General features: G+C 32.1%; 1 protein-coding gene across 1 annotated transcript in view; it reads right to left on the bottom strand.

Moving 5' to 3' along the window:
* LOC123659083 (lachesin) overlaps positions 1–25,761 on the bottom strand; it is a 105,274-nt gene that overhangs the window by 41,592 nt on the left and 37,921 nt on the right. The window contains exon 3 of the mRNA XM_045594350.1: positions 24,717–24,924. Coding sequence (XP_045450306.1) covers positions 24,717–24,924 — 208 coding nt within the window. The remainder of the gene's footprint in view (positions 1–24,716; positions 24,925–25,761) is intronic.

The following is a 25,761-nucleotide window of genomic DNA, read 5'->3' as shown; positions in this document are numbered from 1 at the left end:
TATTTTTAAAGTGTTAATCTTGATCTCATGTGATTTAATATGAAAAAATTAGCCATTAATAAAATGAAATAAGTATAAAAATGGTAGCAACAACTTCATTGGAACAGCTTTAGAATGTACCACCTACTAGGCTATAGACCTCTTCTCAGAAGATTAAAACTTAACCAAGCCACCATCACTGATCAACTGCGAATTCATGAGTTCTATTTAAAAAAATGATCATCTATTTTCTAAATACATATATATGTTCTACGATGTATAAAAAAGAGGACCACAAGAACAGCTATAGATCAGAAGCAAGTATTTATCTTAAAACAAATATCTAATCAAAACAATAAAATGAAAAGTAGGTCTAGTACTACAAGCTTAAGTAAAACCTTTAAAGGTTGCTATCTAAGCTGATCAATCGATTTTAATATGCAGGATGAAAATTGCTTGAATAATGAAGAGAAAAGCAAACAAATTCTAATAAGGATAACGATAATGAGATAAAAAGAGGTTTCCTTGTTTTTTACTCCTCGCTAATGATCTAAATGAGTGTATTGAGAAAAATAAAACGAAAATAGCACTTAATTTAAAAATTGCAAAGTAAGTTATCCATTTAAATAAAAATTAATCGGTAAATGCTATAATTTTTTGGTAAAGTTTTCTCGTACTTTGCAAAAAGTTTTTATGAACAAAAATATTGGAAAATCAAGCTGAACATTGAAAACTCTTAGAAATTGTAACCATTGTTTCTTATTTTTTCTAGATAAAGTGTTTACACGCGTGTTTGACAGTTCGCAAGACAGTACAATTTATTTTGAATCAACTAGTTGTGAATATATATTTGTTTTTGCTCGCAAACGAAGAGAAAAACCGAATTACATCAACAAGTAATACGACGTAGGAAGACGAAAAAATAGTAAATACGCGTTATCAAAGATTACTTAAAAATAGTAAAGTAAATACGCGTTATCAAAGATTACTCAAAAATAGTAAAGTAAATACGCGTTATCAAAGATTACTTAGAAATTACTCAACAGATCTCGATCAAATTCAAATGGGACCGTACGATAACAAAAAAAGAATAATCGATGTATATGTATTTGTTTCATTGTAAAAAATTGTCGAAATCGGTCGAACTAGTAAAAAGTTATGATAATACAACGCAGATCGACGAAAAAATAGTGAAGTGAATACGCATTATTAGTGATAAATAAATAAATAAATAAATAAATATCTTATAACAAGCAAATATCTTATAATATATAAGCAACTTAATGCTTGTGTTACAGGTAACAGCTGACTGTTATAAGTATTTTTTTTTATAAATATACATAGAAATAATACATATATAAATATATAAATACAAATATTACACCCAGACTCAAGCGGGAAACGAAACCGCAACCCGTGGCACAGAAAGCAGGGCCACTACAAACTGCACCAACGGGCTAGTCAATAAGTCAATGAATCAAATTACTTGTCATAGCTCTATTTAATCTTCTCTATTAGGACTTCAAGGTTACATAAGACCACATGACAGGCACAAACTTTCGATTTAAAAAAATCATAAGCGTCGGTCTACCCAGTAAAAATTTCTGAGGAAACATACACAAAAAAATACAGTCGAATTAAGACTCTCCTCCACAGTTTAAAATTCAGTTATAAATACCAGTACCGTCAAAACTGTCAAATTGAAAAGCTATTTGAGAGATTTTTATAAAGGCGTCTACTTTTAGGCTTTATATGCCGTAACAATTAAGAATATAACAATAAAAAAAACACCAAATTCATGAGAGGCTTTCTCTTTCAAACAAGTATTGAAAATGCGTTAAATATTTTTTATGTATCATCATCTTCCTGCCGCTATCCCACTTATGTAGGGTCGGCACAACATGTTTTACTCTTCCATTCCTCTCTATTATTCGTCACTTCAGCGCTTAGTCCTTTCTTTCTCATATCCTCACTCACACAATCCATCCATCGCTTTTTTGGTCTGCCGATCGCTCTTCGTCCTTCGACATTCATCTCTAACATTTTTTTACCAATATAGCGTTCATCCCTCCTCATTACATGCCCATACCACGCTAACCTATTGCTCCTCATTTTCTCCGTCACGGGTGCTACTTTCAAACTTCCCCTAAATATTTTCTACGTATCTATACAAAAATAAGAAGTTTATTTGATTTTAAATATTTATATAAAAACGAAGATTCAACACTTTTTTCTAGAAAAAAAATTATATATATAGATATATATATTACTATTATTTTTAAATTATTTCTTTTATTTAAATAACAAACTAATAAATATGACATTAAAAGATTTTTCTAGAAATCGTACCTTGGTGTTTCAGTTAATACAAATGTCCTTCGGTAAATGGGCTCTATAAAATTAAAAATATTTTTCGCATCCCTCTAGAAGAATTCGAGACTAAGACATTTAAAAATAAATAAATGAACAGTCTAATGACTGAAGTGAAAGACAAAACGTACAAACTTTGCCGCTTTTCTTTGATAAAATAGATTGTACCCTCATGACTACATAAAGTGAGAAAAGGGAGAGGAGTTTTAATAATTTAAATATTATTCCGATCCTAAGAAATTCAATTTTTCCGCTGATTGCCCTCTGCTTAAAAAACATATTTTTTTATATCTGTGTTTGCCTTAAAAAGAGAAATTTTAAATATTTATTATTTTAACCGACTACATAAAAGGAGCAGTTCGCATTCCAATTTTTTTTACCTCATAAATTTTTACTGGGTGTACTGATTTTGATGATTCTTACTTTATTCGAAAGCTGGTGTTTGTCATGTAGTCTTTAAGCCTTGAAGTCGGTATTTTTTCATTTGAGAGCAATCACAATTATTATTATTAACCATGAATTAAAAAATCGTTTAAATATAAAATCGTGTTAGGATTTATTCAAAAGTTAGGACAGGAATACAAAAATATCATAAACATGTAATAAAATGGTAGGGAAGTCAAAACTGCACATTGAATATTTTTTTAAAAGAATACTTGGAGTGTGATCTACAATCGATACCGAAGTCAAAAATATGGTTTTTAGAAATTTTATCTGTTTGTCTGTATGTATGTCCGGGACAAACTCAAAAAGTACTGCAAGGATTTACTTCAAATTTGGCACGAATATTATTAAGAAGTCGGGTCAACATATAGGCTACAGATTATCACACTATCACCTACAGGGAACGAGTAGTGAACCTTTATTTCTTCAACGCATTCTATAACAACGTGTAATCTAACGACACATATTTGAACGCCATGCTATAAGCTAGCTTCACACTATAAAAATCACGCAATATAAGTAACTTAGGCCGATAAACATAATGAAATAAATATAAGTAGTATCAGTACAATTTTAAAGCAGCGCCATCTATGAGATTTCAAAAATATCATCATCGATCCCTTTTTGGATATAAATAATCTAAATTTGATCATGTTGGCGAGTTTAATAGTTATTTTTAAAAGTCATAGATGGAGTTGTGCATTTTCTTCTTAACAATTGTATCGATAATTCGTTTCAGAGATCAGCAAACCAATTAAAAAAAATGTGTTTATATATGTTTTAAATTGCTTCATCTATGTCTTCAAGAAGTCCTATAAGTATGTATTTTTACCCTATTCGATACCTTATTCATTATTTTCTCCATCTGCTTCAGTCACAACTTATGACTTAATTTAGCAGAATCACCATAAAGTAATATATTCAAAGCAGGCTGAAAATAAGCACTTTATGAAGGTCAATTTTACTAAAGACATTCTCCCTCTGTTACTGCACTTTCTGTAGATATGAAATGTAAAGTAGAAACAGGTAAATGAAATAATTTTAAAACGTATAATCGTAGGTATTTTTGTTGTTGTATAGCGTTCACGCAGACGACGTCGCAGGCAGCAGCTAGTACACCATATTACGGATGTGCACCATTTATCTGTATAAATACTAGGTATCCTGTACTGTTGCTTTTGCTTTTACTATTACTGTATAACTTTAGTTTTTACTAATTTTCAAGGATATTAATAGAAAAACAGTACAGGATAATACAACGACACTTTTCTTTCTAAGTATCTTTAATTCAAACCAATTTATTATATTTCTATAGATTCTTCATTTTACCTATTTCTAGCGTAATTTTATTCCGACTAGTAATCTTTCTCAATAAAAAGATTTCATATTTATTTTTGTTTTATGACTTTGGAAGATATGCAAAGCAATAATATTAACTTTGAAAGGTAAATTAAATTTTCATATTACATAAAATAAAATTAAGTTTTACAGTATAAATATAAAATGATACTTCTTAACTATTCTAACGATATCGTGAAAAAGCACTTGATAACATAAAAATATATTAACATTAGGCCTAAGAATTTTTGTTCATAGTCCTAAAAAGTCTATCTCCATTTAAAGACTCATTGATATAAATAAACCACTAATAAAGTTGCAGTTAATAACATAGATTCGATCCGAATATCCATCTTAACCTCCGACCTATCCCATCTGGAACTGACAGATATTCGTTTTCATAACAATAATAATCCGTGATCGGAAACTCCGAGTACTTATTCATTTTGCTACTTGCGATAACTAAGCGATAGCAAAAATTGTGAAATAATTGCTGTCAAACTTAAATTCGGAACTGAATACCAGACAACTTTGACTAGCCCGTTGGCGTAGTTTGTAGTGGCCCTGCCTTGGGTGTAATATAATATTAGTATTTATATATTTATATATGTATTATTTCTATGTATATTTATCAAAAAAAAAAAAAAAAACAGTCGGCTGTTACCTGTAACACAAGCATTAAGTTGATTACCATAGGAACAGACGACCGTGTGTGTATGTTATAAAAAAAATAAAAAAAATAACTGCTGTCATTATTATATATACGAGCATATATTGTTTTAAAGAAAATAGACTTGCTTTTTAAAATCAGTAGTTAAAGCTTACAATGGAAGACCGTATGAGCACTATAATGATCGACGGCTCACGGCTCTCACGGCTCTTAGCTGTATACTCTAAACTTTTGCTATTTTCACTACTCTTATATACCTTTGGATACAGAAATTTAATAAAAATAATGTCATGTATATGCCTTGTGGTGTCGGCTGAGTAGAATAGCATCACCCCCTTTCTTCCCGTGGGGGTCATAAAAGGCGACCGAGGGATAAACTTGGCTCAAAATCATCAGGGTTCTGGAGAAGGAAAACTTCATTTGAAACACGGAATGGGGTCTCCGTCAAGTATTCGTGGCATAGCTGTAAAATGCGGAATACTCCTGCAGCCGAACTGGCTCCACACGTATCGATTCATCGTTCCTGTGGGCTTAGCCAGTGAGGTCGAGAGCGTGGCGCAGAGCTTAGGTAACTCTGCGTTTTCCTGAAGAGTGTCCTAGGCGACACAGTGTCTGTCTGACACTATCTAAATCGCCTGCAATAGACAGATTAAGGCCAATGATGATATGTATATATTATTTATCGGTCTCATCTTTATTCATAAACAGCTAAATTGCACTATGCATATTTAGAATATCGATAAATAATCCCTTTAACCACATTGAGGCTTTATTTATACGAAAGTATCAAACGTGTATCAATCAATCAGGAAGGCTTTACATGACGAAGAATTTAAGCCTTTATAGATAGTATACCCGGCGCGACAGTTTGCTGACATAATGTGTTTTGAAACATCCCCCTGTATGAAACGAGCTTGTTTCGGATTGATCCCATTTAAATATTTCTGAACCTTGTCTTATTGAGTATGTATTGAAATTGTCTTTACGTAAAAAATAATTCACATAATCGATTATTAATCGATATCTCGCTAATTGGTTTGTTTTGTTTTAACTATTTTTTAGACGAACGGGAGTTAAGAGGGAGGTAGAAGTTAGTTAAGATAGAGATAGTGTGAGTTACGTTTCGTATATAACTGTAGGGGCAAGAGAGAGTTTTGTGTGAATATGTAAAATATACTTTAAAGAGTTTTGGTTAGTATATATTTATAATTTAATAAGTATGAAAATAAAAAGATGTGATTTAAAACTGTGACCTACGTTATTCCTATGCGTGGCAAGCTCGTAACCACAATGGACGCAACTCTTTCAAAATTACAGATAAAATATAACCAAATAACAAATTGAAATTATTAATGCACAAAAAATATCCACTTGATGACAAGCTTAGCTAAATTAAGATCTAATTACTCTTAACTTTTTACTTATGTTTATTTACATCATATTAATTATTATATAGAATTTTAGGTTTGCTATACACACTTAATTTTACAAAAGACTATATAATGAAGAAATAACCATGTTGTTAAAATAACGATATTCAAAACTGACAACTGAGGTAGGGCACAGCAGGAATTTCCTGCTCAAAATATGGAGCAGCCCGACTGGGGTAGTACCTCGACCTTACAGAAAACCACAGCTAAATAATACTGTTTTTAAGCAGTATTGTGTTCCTGTTGGTGAGTAAGGTGACCAGAGCTCCTGGGGGCTTTGGGGATTGGGTCGGCAACGCGCTTTCGATGCTTCTGGTATTGTAGGCATCTATAAGCTACGGTAATCTCTCACCATCAGGTGAGCCGTACGCTTGTTTGCCGACCTAGTGATATAAAAAAAAAAACTTTAATTGTGTATCATATACAGTATCATTGTGACTATAAGACTCAAAGCAAAGGAAAACTTTTTTTAAGCCCTGTTAATTTTGACTTGAAATTGATCCCTCTAAAACTGTCAAATGGCAAAAAACTGGGAAATAATCCTCAACTTTTTCAGTAATAACTGAGTTCTTAAGAAAACCGTTTGCTTTACTAAGACCAACACTTGAAGTTTTCATTATTATGAAGATATGAAATATGTATTCTTAAACACTGCTATTATCTTCATTCAACTCTTTCCTTGTTTTTTCTTTCAATGCTATCGCTTATCTTAAAATAAACAAAATGAATTTATAGATGAAGGTGTTGTTAAATATGTGTTGGCATCAAAGTACTGGCCATATTACCAGTTCTTTACACTTTTATCAAATTTTATTTTATATTTCTCTCTTGAAATATTTCTACAATTATTTTTGTGAACTACAAAGAAGCAGTTTTTAGAACGTCGAAAATAAGACTAGTCCCTTACCTACTAAGTACTTTTTCAATAACTCTTCGGAAAAACTTAGGAACATTCAAACAAAACTAATAAACCAACTCAGAATAAGAACGGCGTTCACTTCGCACAGATTCAAAAGAAATTTCCATTCGACACAACTGGCCAAAGAAAAATGGCTGTAAAAAACTAATCGAGTCACAAAGTCAGGTCGTGTTCGAATATGGAACAAGTTCGAAATTGGAAAAGGAATCGCGAGTTTCGCCATGCAAATCGCGAGTACAAATAAAAGTAAATTGTCAAACTTCCGATATTTGAGGCTAGAAATACGTCAGTTTTCGAACGGCCCCGTTTGCTGTATTAACGTGTCGCACTAATGAGAAAAAGTAATTTGTGACGTCTTGAAGTTTGGAAAGTTTGTTGTTACTTAAAACCGGAGGAAGTTTGTGTTATAACAATATTCACCATAGGAAATGTGAAATATCAGAAATAATTCGAACAACCAAAATCTATGTATATTAAATCTGTATTAAATATGATTTCTTATGATGACATCTCTCGTTGTTATTAAATCGGAAAGAAATTAGGCTAGCCAGTAACCTGATTTAGGCGAGAAATAATTAGGAAATTCAAAGATATGGAAGAAAATAGATTAGATTATTAGATTAGATTAGAAGTATAGTTTAAGTTGACGTGTGTTAAATACGCGAAAGCCGTTTATATATTTTTGACAGCAATTTTACGCGTAAACCGACCGTATTTCTGTATTATGTATGTAAATATGTCAGCATGAACAACGTCTAAGAAGTACTTTACATTCAAACATCTTCGCATACATTGTCATAAAGGATGTAACTTAAAAAATGTTTACATCAGTACATCAGTTTAAGCTTCCTTTTCAAGGAAATGATATTTCTTTTAACAGTTCATTGTGCGAGAAATGTATTGGAAATCTTAAGAAGAAAACAAACATCCCGCACGAGATATAAAAGACAGAGTTTCACAACTTTTTATTAAACTTTTCCGAGAAATATTTAATGTTCGACGTCTATATATCTTTTAGTGCGACGCTTTTCACTACATTTTTTATTATTAGAAAGCGAAAGCCATGACTCGTTAGCATTATTGTAAGCTTTGGATTCAAACAAATCCAACTTAATATCATAGTTCCTATTTAAGCTAATTCATGATTGAAACATATATAAAATCACTTATTATGTACTCGAATGTATAATTGTATTTGTCAATTATATATTTAGTTCAGTTTAAAATTTAGAATCAAATAAGGGAGCTATTTTCAGTAATAGATACCACGACCTACTTTAATATTTATTTTGCACTGTAATATTTTTTAGAAAGTAATAATTCCAAGAACCAATAATAATAATAATACTATGATTTTTAGAAGTACAGCGATGAAAATGTTTGTTATCAGATCTGATATGTACATGTCAATTAAATTGACATGACGCGTGATTTAAACGAGGTGTGTTTGTGTCCTTTTAAATATAAATATTCATATAATGCGATACAAATATCTTTATACATCACTATTGTACTTACTAACATATAAATCTTACTTGTATCACGGGAACATTATCTTATAGACCATAACTTTTTGACAAGTAGGACATTTAGAAACCTGATTTAATCATTAATTCATTAATATGTGTATACTAGCTTCTGCACGCCACTTCGTCCGCGTGGAATAAGAACAATTCTGTCATACATGATTTTTGCGAAACTTTAACTGTTTACGCAGCGCACGCAGCGGAAGCTCTCAAAAGGAAAAAGGAAACCCCTATTTTGTAACATTTTTTATTGGTGCTGCGCTCCTATTTGTGCTAGCTTAATGACATATAACTCATAGCCTTTCTCGATAAATGGGCTATCTAATACTGAACGAATTTTTCGAATCGGACCAGTAGTTTTTGAGATTAGCGCGTTCAGACAAACAAAGAGACAATCTCTTCAGCTTTATAATATTACTATAGATATTACAAGTAAGAATATATTTGCTAATTTTTAATTATTCAAGTTGATTTTCGGTTATGTCAAGAAATATAATTTGTTCGTGTTTTTCTGATTAAATCAGACATTCCAAATCTCTCTTTTAACACAGACAAATATATAATCTAAACCTTAGGTATTTTTATAACACTTTACCAACGTTTTTCAAACAATTTATAACGTATTTTTTAATTAAATCGTATAAAATATATAAAAGTAAATTTATGCGATTTTGACAGTTTGATGTTTTGTTTGTTTTGCTAATTTGTTGTTTGTATAACTTTATATAACTTTGATTTATAAACTTAACAAACTAACATTTCTGGAAGTGTACTTTAAATAAAAGAATTTTACTCATATTAAATAAAAGTCAGAAAAAGTTTAGTTCGTTGAAGGATATTTCGCTATTTCTCGTTGTCAGCGGTGTCAGCGCCTTCTTTTTGAAGTTTCTTCGTAAAATAGATAGTTCAAAAGAGAACACAATTAATTACTTTATAAATAATTATTCTGTATTTATATATTCCAATCACTAGTCCATCTCGGCCATAATTTTCGTAGTTAAACTATACAATCATATCAAATTCAAAAATATCGAGAATATATTCTAAACTAAATATTTTATTTAAAAAGGAAATTTATCCATTACTCCTCGTGACACCAGCCTCAATAAAGTGGCGAACAAGTTGAAATTGAAAAAGAAATCGGGACCACATGCAAATAATACAATATTACAGAACTATTCCAAGCGTCTCGGAGGGACGGCGTTTTATTATATTTTAAGCGATGAAATTGTATAGCAGTTAAAAAACCCTCCGAACGTATATTTGAGTTTGAAAAGTTATGACTTTAATTGGGTGTTTGTCGGGGTGTAAATTTTACGAATATCAGTTATAACGTTTTATTGTTCCATAATTTCACAGTAAATGTCCTCAACGGTTTTATGTCCTCTACGCAATTGTATGTAATAAAAACATACTAAGGGTTCGACAACATTATAATGTAAACATTTCTATATATCGACTGTCCCTCCGTATAATATCGAAATTGAAAAAAGGCACTTTACATTTTTTACGCTGAATGATTTGTTAAGTATCGATATTCGGTATAAGCTCATGAAAAATGTGATTTTATGTATTTTATAGCATTTTCTTCTCGTTTTTCTTTGAAAATATACATAAAAAGTAGTTTATTCATGCAATAAAAAAATAGAAAATTTTCAGTTTCGATACTGTACGTAGGGATAGTCGATATTATCCTATATATATTATATTATTTTCTATATATTATCTATTATACTACTCTAAAAGTTACAATGGATCAAAGACGATGCTTATGAATGACAGATAGAAAAACGTGAAACGATTTCATAAAAATTGAATTCAATTTGAACGTGAAATTTAATAAAATGTTTTTGAATCTAAGTTTTACTTTTATACCAATCAGGTGACAAGCAAGCGTACGGACTGCCAGATGAAAAGCAACCACAGCCTATGGACACCTACAAAACCAGGAGAATCACAAGTGTATTGCGACGCCACCCATTTTGTTCACAATTTACTCACCACAGAAACACAACACTACTTGAGTATTATTTCACTGTGACATTTTGGTAAGTTGAACGATCTCCCCATAATCGAATAATAATAAATAATAAATAAATATCTTATAACGCACACACACGGTCGTCTGTTCATAAAGTAAGCAATTTAATGCTTTGTTATAGGTAACAGACGACTGATATAGCTAGTTTTTTTTTTTTTTTTGTTTTGATAATTACACATAGCTACAAATTGCGCCAACAGGCTAGTTAAAAATAGTCAGGTATTTTTTTTTATAAGGTTTGAAAGAAGAACTCTTGAATAGTTATACTATTATTACTCTATAATAATTATTTCAAGTAAATCTCAAGTAGTTCATTTCATATTAATCAGTGACGATAGTTTCTTTTTTTAATATTTTAAGAAAATGTACATAAAACTAAGCCAACTACTTGACTCACACAATTTCATCACTTATAACGTTGTAGTATTAAATATTATAATTAAATATTAAAAACTTTTAAATCTATCTATAATAATATATATAAAAGCGAAAGGTCATTCATCACGAAATCTCCGAAACTATAACACTTACAAACTTGAAATTTGGCAAGTAGGCTTCTTATAGGACGTGGGCATCCGCTAAGAACGGATTTTACGAAACTCGACCCCTAAGGGGGTAAAACGGGGGTTGGAAGTTTGTATGAAAGTCCTATGTTTTTGAAGTAAGGAACTTGAAATTTAAAATGTAAGCTCTATAGATGGTGAAAAGGTGTCCGAATAATGTATCTTTAGAAATCAACTCCTTTTTGGGGTTAAAACGGGGGATCGTAGGTTGACTCACTCATCACGAAATCTCCGAAACTATAACACCTACATACTTGAAATTTGGCAGGTAGGTTTTGTATAGGACGTAAACATCCACTAAGAACGAATTTTACGAAACTCGACACCTAAGAGGATAAAACGGGGGTCGGAAGTTTGTATGAAAGTTTTATGTTTTTGAAGTAAGAGACTTGAAATTTAAATGTATGCTCTATAGATAGTGAGAAGTTGTCCATATAATTTGTCTTAAGAAATCAACTCCCTTTTCGGGTTAAAGCGGGGGAGGGTAGGCTGACTCACTCATCACAAAATCTCTGAAACTATAACACCTACAAACTTGAAATTTGGCAAGTAGGTTCCTTATAGGGCGTAGATATCCGCTAAGATCTGATTTTACGAAAATCGACCCTTAAGAAGATAAAACGGGGGATGGAAATTTGTATGAAAGTCCTATGTTTTTGAAGTAAGAGACTTGAAATTTAAAATGTATGCTCTATATATAGTGATAAGGTGTTCAAATAATGCATCTTTAGAAATCAACTCCCTTTTAGGGTTAAAACGGGGTATGGTAAGTTGACTTACTCATCGCGAAATCTCCGAAAATGTATGCTCTATATAAAGTGATAAGGTGTTCAAATAATGCATCTTTAGAAATCAACTCCCTTTTAGGGTTAAAACGGGGTATGGTAAGTTGACTCATTCATCGCGAAATCTCCGAAGCTATAACAGCACAAACTTAAAATTTGCCGAGTAGGTTCCTTATAGGGCGTAAACATTCGTTCAGAACGGATTTTACGAAAATCGACCTTTAAGGGGATAAAACGGGGGTTGGAAGTTTGTACGAAAGTGCTATGTTATTAAGGTAAGAGATTTGAAATTTAAATGTATGCTCCATAGATGGTGAGGAAGTGTCCAAATAATACATCGTAATCTATATATAAAAAGAGAAAGGTCACTGACTCACTCATCACGAGAACTCAAAAACCGCTGGGTGGTCCATCCATCCAAGATGGACAAAGATGAAATTTGGCAGGGAGGTAGATTATAGTTAGTAGACGTCCGCTAAGAACGGATTTTGCGATATTCCACCGCTATGGGGGTTTAATTGGGGTTGATCAGAATAGAACAGAATAGAATAGAACAGAATAAGACCAGAATAGAATAGAACAGAATAGAAAAGAATAGAACAGACTAAGAACAGAACAGAATAGAATAGAACAGAATAGAAACGAATAGAAAAAAACAGAATAGAACAGAATAGAAAAGAATAGAACAGAATAAGACCAGAATAGAATAGAACAGAATAGAATAGAATAGAACAGAATAAGAACAGAACAGAATAGAACAGAAGAGAATAGAACAGAATACAATAGAATAGAGCAGAACAAGAACAGAACAGAATAGAACAGAACAGAATAGAATAGAACAGAATAAGAAATGAATAGAACAGATTAGAATAGAACAGAACAGAATAGGACAGAATAAGAATAGAACAGAATAGAAACGAACGAAACAAAACGGAATAGAACAGAATAGAATAGAACAGAATAGAACATAATAAAAAAGAATAAGAACAGAATAGAATAGGACGGAATAGAATAGAATAGAATAAAATGGAATTGAACAAAATAAGAAGAGAATAGAATAGAACAAAACAACAAAACAGAACAGAATAGAAAGGAATAAGAACAGACTAGAATAGAACAGAATAAGAAATGAATATAACATCATAGATGACAATAGAATAGAATAGAACAGAATAAGAACAGAATAGAACAGAATTGAAAAGAAAAGATCAGAACAGAATAAAATAGAACAGAATTTATTATTACATATCATATACAGATAACATATATATACAATGTAATATAAAAAATAATATATAAAATATATATAAATAATATATAATATAATATGTTAAATAATATATATATATATATATATATATATATATAACAACGAAAGGACACTCATCACGAAATCTCCGAAACTATAACACAAACTCTGAATCTGGCAGGTAGGTTTGGGGGTTGGAAGTTTGTATGAATGTCCTATGTTTTTGAAGTAAGAGACTTGAAATTTAAAATGTAAGCTCTATAGATGGTGAAAAGGTGTCCAAATAATGTATATTTAGAAATCAACTCCCTTTTGGGGTTAAAGCGGGAGATGGCAGGTTGACTCACTCATCACGAAATCTCCGAAACTATAACAGCTACAAACTTGGTAAGGAGATATCCAAATAATGCATCGTAATATATATATATATATATATATATATATATATATATAAGAGAAAGGTTACTGACTCACTCATCACGAGAACTCAAAAGCCGCTGGATGGTCGATCCATCAAGGATGGACAAAGATGAAATTTGGTAGAGAGGTAGATCATTGTTAGTAGACGTCCGCTAAGAGCGGATTTTGCGATATTCCACCACTAAGGTAGTAATTGGGGTTGATAGTTTGTATGAAAAATATGCAGCAGCTATATGTTCGCCTGATAGGGTATTTATACTGCAGCTGGAAAATAAAACTAAAAATGTGGTGTATAGAGAGGTTTTATAAAAACAACTATTAAATTATACTAAATTGTGCCTTTTAAAAAGTTACTCAGTCTGATAAGCATTTCAAGTGACTAAAATAAAAAAGTAATTTGCGTTAAACATCTTAATAGAAACGCATATCTTTATAACCACGCGGACGTAGTCGCAGGGAACAGTTAGTGTATAATAAAACAAAGTCCCCAAAAGTGTATCTAATCGATTCCCTCAAAATCTACTGAACGGATTTTCATGTGGTTTCACCAATAGAGAGAGGGCTTCAAGAGGAAGGTTTACGGAGCGGCTAAGCCGATTTTGATGAGAGTTTGCCGGAAAATTTTTGTGACACACTGATTTCAATGCGGGCGAAGCCGCGGGCACAGCTAGTATAAATATAAAATTAATTAAAAGACTACTGTAAAATCATAATATACACGAATGACGCGTCCTAAAAGGAAATATTTACTTTGCGAAGTCGGAAACTCGGAGTGACGATTTTATCATTTGTTCTCGTTCAAACAAAGCTTGTCACTGTTTTTGTCAAAATCTATATAAATGAAATGATAGAGGTTGGCCTTTGTGCGAGCGGCAAGAAAAAACTATACGATAGACTTTATTAATATTTTCAATTTTATTTCTTGGACACTTGTTTATAAAATATGCTCGACTATCTCTATTTAACATTCAAAATAACAGTTTTGAATTGCTTTATGCACGTGCACTTACAAAGAAATTTGTGTCTGTAATTTTAAGTCTCACCAACGTGCCTCGAAAAGCACACTTCCTCAATTACCTCTTGATAAGCTGTTAGTCCCTTTATTATCACAGACACTAGCAACTGGTACTCACAGTAAGTTATATATCCGCGAATCCACAGTGGAGCAGCCTGGTAGATTAAGCTCCTACATATAGAAAGAGGCCATTGCCCAGTGGGATGTTACAAGCTGAATCAATCAATCTCTAAAAACATATTGTGTCATAGCAAACAGAGACGAAGTACGTAACTAAATATTGTAACTATATATCTGGTACATTTATATGTTTTTGGGAATATTCGTAACATTATAAAGTTACTGATATAAAATTCTAATGAACGAAGGCGCGAGTTGTTATTTATCATAATTAATTACCAGTTTTAAAAATTGAAGACGTCACAAATGACGTTAGTTACGTAATTCTCATTTCATATTTAATTAATTTACTCGCCTAATGATACATTTTTTATTTCGCAATAATTTTTCATTGATTAAAACGATCTGGTTCATTTTTAATTTTTTATTCTTTTAATTTACGAGAATATTTATGGTTCTTTAATGTCTGAAAGAGACCAATTAGTGTATAAATGCTCTAATGAATTGATATTTAAATTAATTTCAACTGGAACATAACGAAATAATGTTTCAATGAATGCTTCATAAAGAAGATAAATATTTATAAATATAAGTGTATCGGCTTAATATTTCATTTCGTTAAATTGGTTATGAAGTAGATGAGTCGCGTGGTTTTATCTGCGTTTTTGGTTCCGTTCTTATAAATCATGACACGGTTTTGTATAACCTCAACCCCCCTGTATCATGACGTATTCTATGTCAGTTTTAAAAGTTTATCTTTATTTAAATCAGAGTTAAATCAGTGAGTTAAAAATAGTTATTTTGCATTTTGACTAAAATATAGAAAAATTTATTTGATACATTCTTACACCATGAAAAGTAAATTAAAACAAACACAATATCTTTATAACTTCAGTGCAGTATCACAGAGTTACTTAAATTAGGAAATGTTATGGTTAAAATCTTGGACGAGACAGTCCCGCTTTCCAGTCCGCTACCATTTTTATTGTATAATCAAGACAAATCGAACTTGCTTTCACAAGCAGACAAAACAATAATTTAAGTAACAAAAATAGGCTGTGCTAGCATAAGTTTACAAATTATCATATTTATAGGACAACAATCCCGCAAACTACATGACAAAGATGGCGACTGACCAATCAGAAAAAGGAAGATGGTGTCTCCATCTTTATGCTCTACTGGTACTTCAACAAATAATAATCACACTAAGAACACTGCAATCTAATGAAATTACAATCAATACAATCCTTTAAAATTATTAGAAGCATAAATTTGAATGATAACAGTACTTATTAGGCAACTACCCTACAAAACAGATAATAAAAATGGCAACTGACTATTCGTAAATTAATATTAACCATTCGGCAGATTGTGTCGACATCTTTGTACTGTTCCGGTACTAAACGAATAAACAATAAGAGTAATATCAATATAAAATCCAATATTTTCATAATGGTTAGAATTACAACTTTAAATGCTAACACGGCTTTACAAAATCTAACTACAATACATATATATAATTCTAAATTTAAAATCAAATATTCAACAACAATCAGTAAGAAATCTATAAGGTGCTTCGCGATATTTAAGACATAGTTAATTTTGAATTGGAAGTTCACCTTTTGAACGATCGATCAGCCCCGCACGACCCAGAAATGGGTCGGGAGGATTGTTCACTTGATTTTAGTATATTTTCTACCTGTATGTAGATTATGATGGATGATTAATTAAAGTGAAATGTTTTGTTTGCTTTGATTGTATTTTGGTAAGAAGCATTATTAACCTGACACAATTAATTTGTACTATTCAAAGAAGCCTTAAACGTATTAATGTACCTTCCGAATAAAAAAAGATTTAATACCTGAAGCAAAGAATGAAAGTATCAATAATAACACTTAAAAATACTCATAGTATTTTTTTATCATTTTTATATTAGATTCGATAAACCACAGATCCTCGCAAAAGAACACCGATTCCAACCAAGGATGATCCGTGAGGCTATTGAAATTAAAAAACATCCAAATTTCAATAGAGAAGATGGCTGGCAATTACCACCTGCTTGGGACCCCATTATTAATATAATTAAATCAAAAACCAAGCATAATTTACCACAGATTAAAGACTCAATTAGCACATTCTGCGTAGATAGGACTAAATAAATATTGATGTATGTCGGGTAGTTTCGAATAACTTTGTAACGTTAGGACGTCTGACACCTCAGTCCTCCCGTGACCATGGTTGCTGTAAAGTATCCGAAACGTCGGGAATCAAAAGTTAATAATAAACCGCGATAAAATCCGAAAAAAGTGTTTTATTAAATCATTTAAAAATATTAATACAAGGTTCTATTCATAACTTTAACTGTCCTGATTACATTTTATAAAATTTAATTGGGATTTGAATTAAAAAGCAATTATTTTTATAGCATATTGACTATCGTCTACTTAATATTATCAATAACAATTTCTAGGACCAGATACAAATGTTTTTCACTAGATTCTGTTCACAGTATAAATGATATGCATTTTCTATATTGATATTATAAAGAGGTAAAGTTTGGACTTTGTTTGTATGTAGGGGGTAATCTTCCCAAATACTGATCCGATCGTGAAAATTCTTTCACTAACAGAAAGCTACACTGTTTAGGAGTGACATAGGCTATATTTTATTGTAATTGAACAAAAAATTCAGTAAATAAGAAAAATTTTAAAATATAATATCACAATGGTATATAAACTAGCGCCATCTATCGCTATTAGAAAACGATTTATTAGTCTTTCGACGTTATTAATTTAGTCTATCGACGACGTTTTCTTGATTTTTGATAGATGGCCTTGGAGCTACATATTATTTATTTAAGTGCTATAAAATTTGTTCTTTAAAGTATATTATTTGGTTCTGTAATTTAAAATAATAAATACATGGGAGCAACATATTATTTATTTAAGTGCTATAAAATTTGTTCTTTAAAGTATGTTACTTGGTTAACAACGAAGTGGGCACGGGTCGGCTAGTAATTAATAAAGATACATCATACACCATTTCACTATAGTCGTTATTTTGTCATGTATTAATATTCTGTATTGATTGAACAAGTAAAAGTAGCTTTAAACCCAAGCTATCCATAGTCTCGTCAAAGTCTAGCTTAAGACCTTTGCTATGATCCTAAATACTCTCTCATAAACTCTATAGATACATACGCTTACGTTCAGTTTGTAAAATTCGACTGCTGGGTATAGCCCAGCAGAGTAACCAAGAAGGATCAGAGCTTAATCCACCACGCTGCTCCAATGCGGGTTGGCGGATATATTCCCTACTACGAGTAACGATCGCTATCAGGTGTACATGATAACAACCGGGACCGATAGCTCAACATTGTTGAAAGACCCACAAGAACTAATAACCAGAGCGGAAATAAATATTTCAATACACATAAAATATCCACGCCGAGCGGGAATCGAATCCGCGACAGTCGGTGTTATGACGCCGCTGATAGGGCACACACACACACCATTACACCAGAGCGGTCATGTCCGCTGATGATTGATTATAGGTAACGATATAGATCAGGGTAAGGTTAATTATTAAAAAAATTCTGCAAATTTATTGTTGTATTGACAATAATAATTGTGTTTGCTCGCAAACGAAAAAAAAATCGACCTCAATTATATCGACAAGTAATACGTAACATAACGTAACGTAAGTAGACGAAAAAAATTAACAAACGCACTAGTCGTCATTACGATTTTCGAGGGTTTTCCTCGATTTCTCTGGGGTCCATCATCAGATCCTGGTTTCTTTACCACGGTACCACACTTAAGATATCTCCTTTCCATAAAATAAAGAATTATCAAAATTGGTTCATAAACGACGAAGTTATCCCCGAACATACATAAAAAAATATATATACACGGTCGAAGTGAGTAGTCTCCTCCTTTTTTGAAGTCGATTAATTAATGTTTGACGGGTCAGTTTTAGCGCTCAGTTTACTTTCTTAGTTAGTTAGTACGGAACTCTAAAGAAAAGGCAATTAGTTTTAGTAGATAATATTTCATATTTTTCAATTTATTTTTAAAAACTTTTCATATTTCAATAGTACTAATAAATGAAATTTTCATCCATTTTCAGTTATCTACTTGTGAATGAAATCATGAACCAAATAAATTTGACTATTAATAGATTAATTGGCGGAACAAAGATCCATGTCCTGTTAGAATTATTCAAACCTTATTTATCACGGATGAACGATGCTCTGAACAATCTCAAATACAATATTAATTACTTGTTTAATTTATCGACATAAACAGAGGTTTTGTTAATTGATTGCTTGGTTAATTCGACGGATTTCAGGTGAAGGTTTACTTAAACTGTCAATTTCGCTTAGAATTGTGTCGATATCGATTGTTATCATTATGCCACTGAATAACCGTCTTATGTCACTACATTAAAATTACTTTCGGATTTCTTAATAATTATAATCCACTAATATGATACCAATCATTTATTTCATAATACTCTACTTGTAGCAAGGGCTCACAAGGATAATTTTCTCATCATATTTTTTAAATAATTTTATTTAATTATATATTATTATTTATTTTATTATTGTTTATTTATTTATTTATTTATCATTTTTCAATACATTCGAAGCTTCTAAGGCCTACCTAATACTTTAATCAACTTGGATTAATTTGAAGATAGGATATAATTTGAAGATAAAATCAGCTTGTAATTTTATTTTTAGGAAAAATAATATCAACAAGGTCGGCGAGTACATGCTGGTATAAATGTTCCTTAAAAAACTAGGTATTTATCTCTAAAAAAATCGGAACTGTACTCGAGTGTTTATATAAGTAATCCCTTATTTATCCCCGCGTGTAACGGGGTGGGGCATTAATTTATGGGGCCTCAAAGATACGTTCAATCCACCGCGCCCTAATAGTATCATAATTTACCTGAGTCTGGACAGTGTTTTGTTTATTTATTTTGACTACATTTACTTCGAACGAACTTGTCTTTGTTGTTATTTCGATATTCTAAAACAATACCTTTTAACAAATGAAATATTTATTAATACTAGATGTGCCCACGACTTCGTCCGCGTGGAACTTAACAAAAAGTTATTGTTCGCAGACTTATAAAATAATTTCAAAAATAAAAGTAGCCTAAGTTACTTTTTACTACGTCCGCTATCTGTTAGTGAAAGTCCCGTCAAAATCCGTTCAGCCTTTTCAGAGATTAGCCAGAACAAACAAACAGACAAAAATTGTAAAAAAAAATATTTTGGTATATGTGCCGGGTATGCATCCATACGCGCAAACGCAGCGTGGGACGTCCTCCGGCCCGTTGGACCGACGATCTACGTAAGATTGCCGGTGTAGGCTGAGGTGATGAGGATTGTGGAAAACCGGAATGTCTGGCGTGAACTTGGGGAGGCCTATGTCCAGCAGTGGACTGCAATAGACTGAACTGACTGACTGATACATCCATATGCATTTAGTAAAAAGCTGTTATTTCGATATTACAAACAGACACTCCATTTTTATTTATTTGTATAGATATAGCTAAAAATCATGATGATAAAATCAAGGTAACCTATTTACTTGATGATAATTTCTATAGGAAAAGATAACATCATTCATTTAGAGACTAACTCAGTTTTTCAACACAAAAGGTGTTTGTTGTATAATATCAGGCAAATATTTTATAATATAAATTAATTTATAATCAAATGAAACACTGAGCTCTCTACTGATTGGTCATAGTCCAATTCGGATATTTTTATCTACTTTGGTACAAAGTTCTGCCTTACTAAACTTCACAGGCGACCGGGCCGAAGCCGGCTTACCGTACGTGACCTGGGAACTACCATCACTGGAGTGGACAAACGGGGTACCAGGATGCGGCAAGACAACCCGAATAGTCGGGGACTTCAATGGGGACACGGAGGTCGTGATTACGACCACAGTCGAGGCGGCTAAAGATCTAAAAGAAAAACTGGTGCACCGCTATGGCAACAAGGTCAAGCAAAGGGTGCGTACTATGGCCTCCGTTCTGGTAAATGGCTTCCGTGAGGGTTCAAAAATCAACCGCCTAACGGTGGACGAAGCCATCATGAACCATTTCGGAGCCATAGTAATGGCCGCCCGACTATCGGGAGCTGAGAAGGTAGTCCTCATCGGAAACATAAACCAACTGCCGTACATCAACAGGGATAACCTGTTCGAAATGCGGTATTGTAGACCAACCCTTATAACGACTATTTCGTGCGAGTTGTCGTGCACGCACCGTAACCCCAAAGACGTCGTCATTGCCATCAGTGAGGTTTACAAGACCGTGTACAGCTCAAGCACAAAGATCCGAGATCTTTGCGAGTAGAGAGTCTCACAGGCGCGCGCATTCCTGTAGGAAGGGACTGAACCCTGTACCTGGTATTTACGCAAGAGGAGAAGAGATTGCTGACTGACCAGGGATACGGGTCCGGTGAGGGATTGCGCGTCTTAACCATTCATGAGGCGCAGGGCCAGACCTATGAGGACGTCATCGTCCTCCGGACAAATACAAGGAGGCTGGCTCAAGATCCACGACAGCGTTTCGCACGCTGTAGTCGCGGTGACTAGACACACCAACACCTGTGTCTATTACACCGACGACCGTGACGACGCAATTGGTCGCTTTGTGGCGAGGGCAGCGGAGATGACGGACAAGAAAATCCTTGAGCATAGTCTCAAGATGGCCATTCACCATAGAGATGCTGCCGTCATTGAGAATGTGCTCAACATGTTGGAAAATGCAGTGGTGTGAAGACATCATTGTATTGTAAGTATAAATTGTGCGTAGATCAAAGTGTAATGTAAGTAATATAAATAATAAAATTAAATGTAATAGTATAGGTATAGGATAATGTAATTGTAATGATAAGGCTTTATATATGTACTTAATAAGATAGGATTAGTCATATAATATATTAATAAAAATTAAAAAAAAAAGGAATTTAAATGGATAAAACGATTTCTAAGCACACAAAAAAAAGTACCTAACTACAATAACATAGGTTAAGTGTACATTGTAAGTAGCAAATAAGTGTAAATATATTGTAGCTAGAAAATAAGTGTACATATACTGTAGTTAGCAAATAGGTGTAAATATAATAAAAATAATTACTATATAAAAATATAAAAAAGCAATATGTAGAATACTCTTGATCAGTGGACTCGCGTCGACTTTTAGAAATTTTAAGACTAGTTACTAAGGCTGCTAGGATTCTAAAGTTGCGGTGAAGTACCGATGCATGTTAAAAAAAAAAAAAAAATATAATATATGGAATAACAAAATCACAGGCATAATAAGCCTGTGGATATATCACTTAATAAAAATAAAAAATAAAAAACTTCAAAAACATTCACCAGCTCTTCATATTAATTTATGAATACCTAATGTAAGTAAATAACCCGGATTTATCGGATAAATAAATAACCCTTATACGTAAACAAACCTGCAGCGTTGAAGCGTGACTGATTAATATCTAATCCTTCTTGTTGATAGGGAACAAAAACTTAGCAAACCTTTGAACTGAAATTATTTTAGCCTGATACGAAATTTAGAATTTCTTAGAAAATCAAGATTTAAGAGGAATCGCTTGCCAAGGCTTTAGGCGCCCGGTGTGAACGACAAGTCATTTGACTCAGTCGACTGTTCGATTTATCTGACTGAGCTCGAAAAGGCTTCGATAGTCGACGCCTTCCGTAGTCTGAAGTCGCTCGTAGACTGAAGTTTAGCAATGTAAACCACTCTACCTCTGAGATGCAAGCTTGATAGAGTCGTTTGTCTAGTAGTTTTGTTGATCGATTAATAAAAATTAGACTATAAAGATAAGATAAGATCATAATTATATCTAAGATCAAAGCAAAGTAATGCATAATATCAACAGCTTTCGCAAATACACATTGTATCATATGGATAGTCTGTACAGTTATTGTAAACCATTTGATAAATATTGATAAAAAAAATATCATACACTCAGCAGCTTGCAGAAGATCAGAATCTAGTAACGGATGGATCTTGGACTGGAAATTTCTAGAATGCTAACTCAAACGTATAAAATAAATTTTATTTGGCCACTAGCTGTGCCCGCGACTTCTTCCGCGTGAAATTTACCAAAAATGTTATTTTTAAGTTTGTAGAGTTATAAAATCAATAAATTTATTATTTTTTCTTAAATCTTTAAAATTTTATCAATTGTTAATTTTCATACGATTTTGTATTAATATATTATTCTCATTCAAAGGAAAATTATAGTAGGATTTAGGTACTGCTGTGTCGCTAGTTCAACAACACACACAATACACAAGCACAAACCCCTAAACCTCAGAAAACACCTGTATGACCTAACGCAATGTATTGCATGGGCGGATGTTTGCCAATGCGTCGGCAGAGTAAATAACAAGAGTCCAGGATATTATTGATATTACATTTAATATTAAGGTTTCATATTACCGATACTATCTAGCGACAGTATTGTTGCGTTTCAATAGACAACCACAGAGTAAAAACATACTTTACAGAGAGAGAGAAAAAACTTTTAACAATGGCTGTAATTTCTGCAGTTATTGCTGCAGGGTTATGATTTTTATATAAACCCAGTTCTAAACATAAGCTGTGGATACTTACGTACTACAGCGTATGTCTAGACTACCGAACATGTTTGCTTATATTTTTTTTTCAGAGTAATATACATAATGTATATATAAATAGAACGGTATTGCTACATTTTTTGGACTTGTAACTTTTTTAAAGATGTTAATCCTGTTGAGAAAATAGCGTTAGTGGGCTTTTTGCACTGAAAAATTGGGTTACTATTATATGAATTATCGGAAAAAATTAAAGAGTTTTTAATCAAAAATGATTTAGTAAAAGCTTTTTAATAAAATTAACATAAAAAAACAAATGGAAACAGATAAAAGTTTTGGCTATATTTTACGCCAAAATTACGGGTGTCTTCGCTACACTATAAAATATCATGGCTTAAGATTACACGTTTACAATAAATTAAATTTTCATTTTTTTTTTTGGAATATGGCCTTTTGTATTTAAGGAGCGATGTATTAAGGACTAATGTGAGTGATAACGCTATATAATGATTTCATTAGATAAAAACGCCATTTTAGCGTTAGTTTCAGTGTTTGATATTGGAAATATAATTAAATATTTTATTTTCTACGCCAACGGCTAAAAAATGAAATTTATTATAACCTAGCGTGTTTGCGGTTTTAGGCTGATATATATCAAAAAAAAAAAAATGAAATACATTTTTATAAAATAAACCTTATTTTTTAAAATTTATTTTTAAGTGAAAAAGATTTTTATTGAAATTTCGAACGATAAAAACCTATTAGCCCTAATTGAATATCAAGCCCAAATGTATCAAATGGAATTGTATAAAATAATTATTTAGTTTGTATACGTGTTAAAGTAATGACATTGCTTTATTTGATATTATTGGCAATTATCGATATTTTTATGGACATGCAATAATGATTTAAGAGACAAACTATCGATTTTGCGGCAACACTAGTCGAAATTACTACTAAGTGACAAGTATTCTTGTTTTAATTATTGAAATTTAGGCAATTAATCTATAGAAATATTAGTTTTTTTTGTTATTAATAAGCTCTATGATGACATAATTTTCTTTTAAATGTTTGAAAAAGTTATAATTTTTTTTAGAATGACACCCAATGTTTTATTTATTACAATTTCCTTACAGTAATATAAATTTTTATAATCAATACTTTGCATAACATTAGATCCTAACGAACTTTTAAATCTGCTTGTAAATGGTACTTACCAAAGACATCGATACAGCCTATCTGCCAGGTCATAGTTGGTTGAGTGTTGATCTGGCACATGTAGCAGCCGCGATCTTCAGCTCGTAATGGGCGTATACGAAGCTGCCAAGTCCTTGGCGCGTCCAGGCTTACCGCATATCTTGAGCCCAGAACTGCTCTTTCATGCATTGTTAGTACTGTCTGGTCTTCCGCTCGAAGCCAACCCACCTGTAAAACAAAACTTTTAGATATTTTTTGTTTGACTACACAGTACGGATATGATCTGTTCTAATTACCCAATTGTTAAGATTATTGCCTTATACGCATCTCTATATAAGTATTTTTATTATAAAATGTTTTGTAATAAGTTTTATAAGATATCAGCGCCTGCTACTTTGATCACAATTGACATCACTTTTATTACGACTTTTTCATAAGGATTATAGGTGTCTGAAATTGCTGAACTAATAGACCAATAAACAAAATATTTACTTTCTAATTTAACGAAAAATCGGATGAGTTTTGACTTTCGTGCTTGGGAGAGGCACGAGAAAACCTTTTTGGGCTTAGAATTTTAGTCAGTAAAAATAAAATGTCGTTCTAAATATAGTATGTGTGTGTAAATTAGGCGCAATCAAAATTAAAGTCATTAGAGCGTAAGTTCGTCTAAGTTCGTTATAATAATGAATATAATTTTTAAGAGACGATATTTTGTATAATTTATAGTACTTAATTCAAATGGAAAGGTAAATTTAAATCATAATCAAGGTAGTTTGCTTAGGATCTCGTTTATGTAAATTTAATATTACCCGAATGTATTCGAACTGAACTTTGGACGTGGGAGTAAGGGTTTGTTAGTGTCTAAAAATAAATGTTAGTCTAACTGAGACTAGTGGAATGACTGACTTTTTCCTTTCCCTCCACTGAATCTAAATAGTTTTGAAATCACCACTATGTTAGAAGTGACGTGTTAACGAGAATCGAGTGGATGAGAATAAAAGGCCATAGATACGGCCAGCAATAATCATGAATATTGTTCTCATTGATCGAGTTAGTATAAAAATG

The sequence above is a fragment of the Melitaea cinxia genome, chromosome 13 (assembly GCF_905220565.1).
Source record: "Melitaea cinxia chromosome 13, ilMelCinx1.1, whole genome shotgun sequence".
Lineage (NCBI taxonomy): Eukaryota > Metazoa > Arthropoda > Insecta > Lepidoptera > Nymphalidae > Melitaea > Melitaea cinxia.
This window is presented reverse-complemented; position numbering and strand designations above follow the sequence as displayed.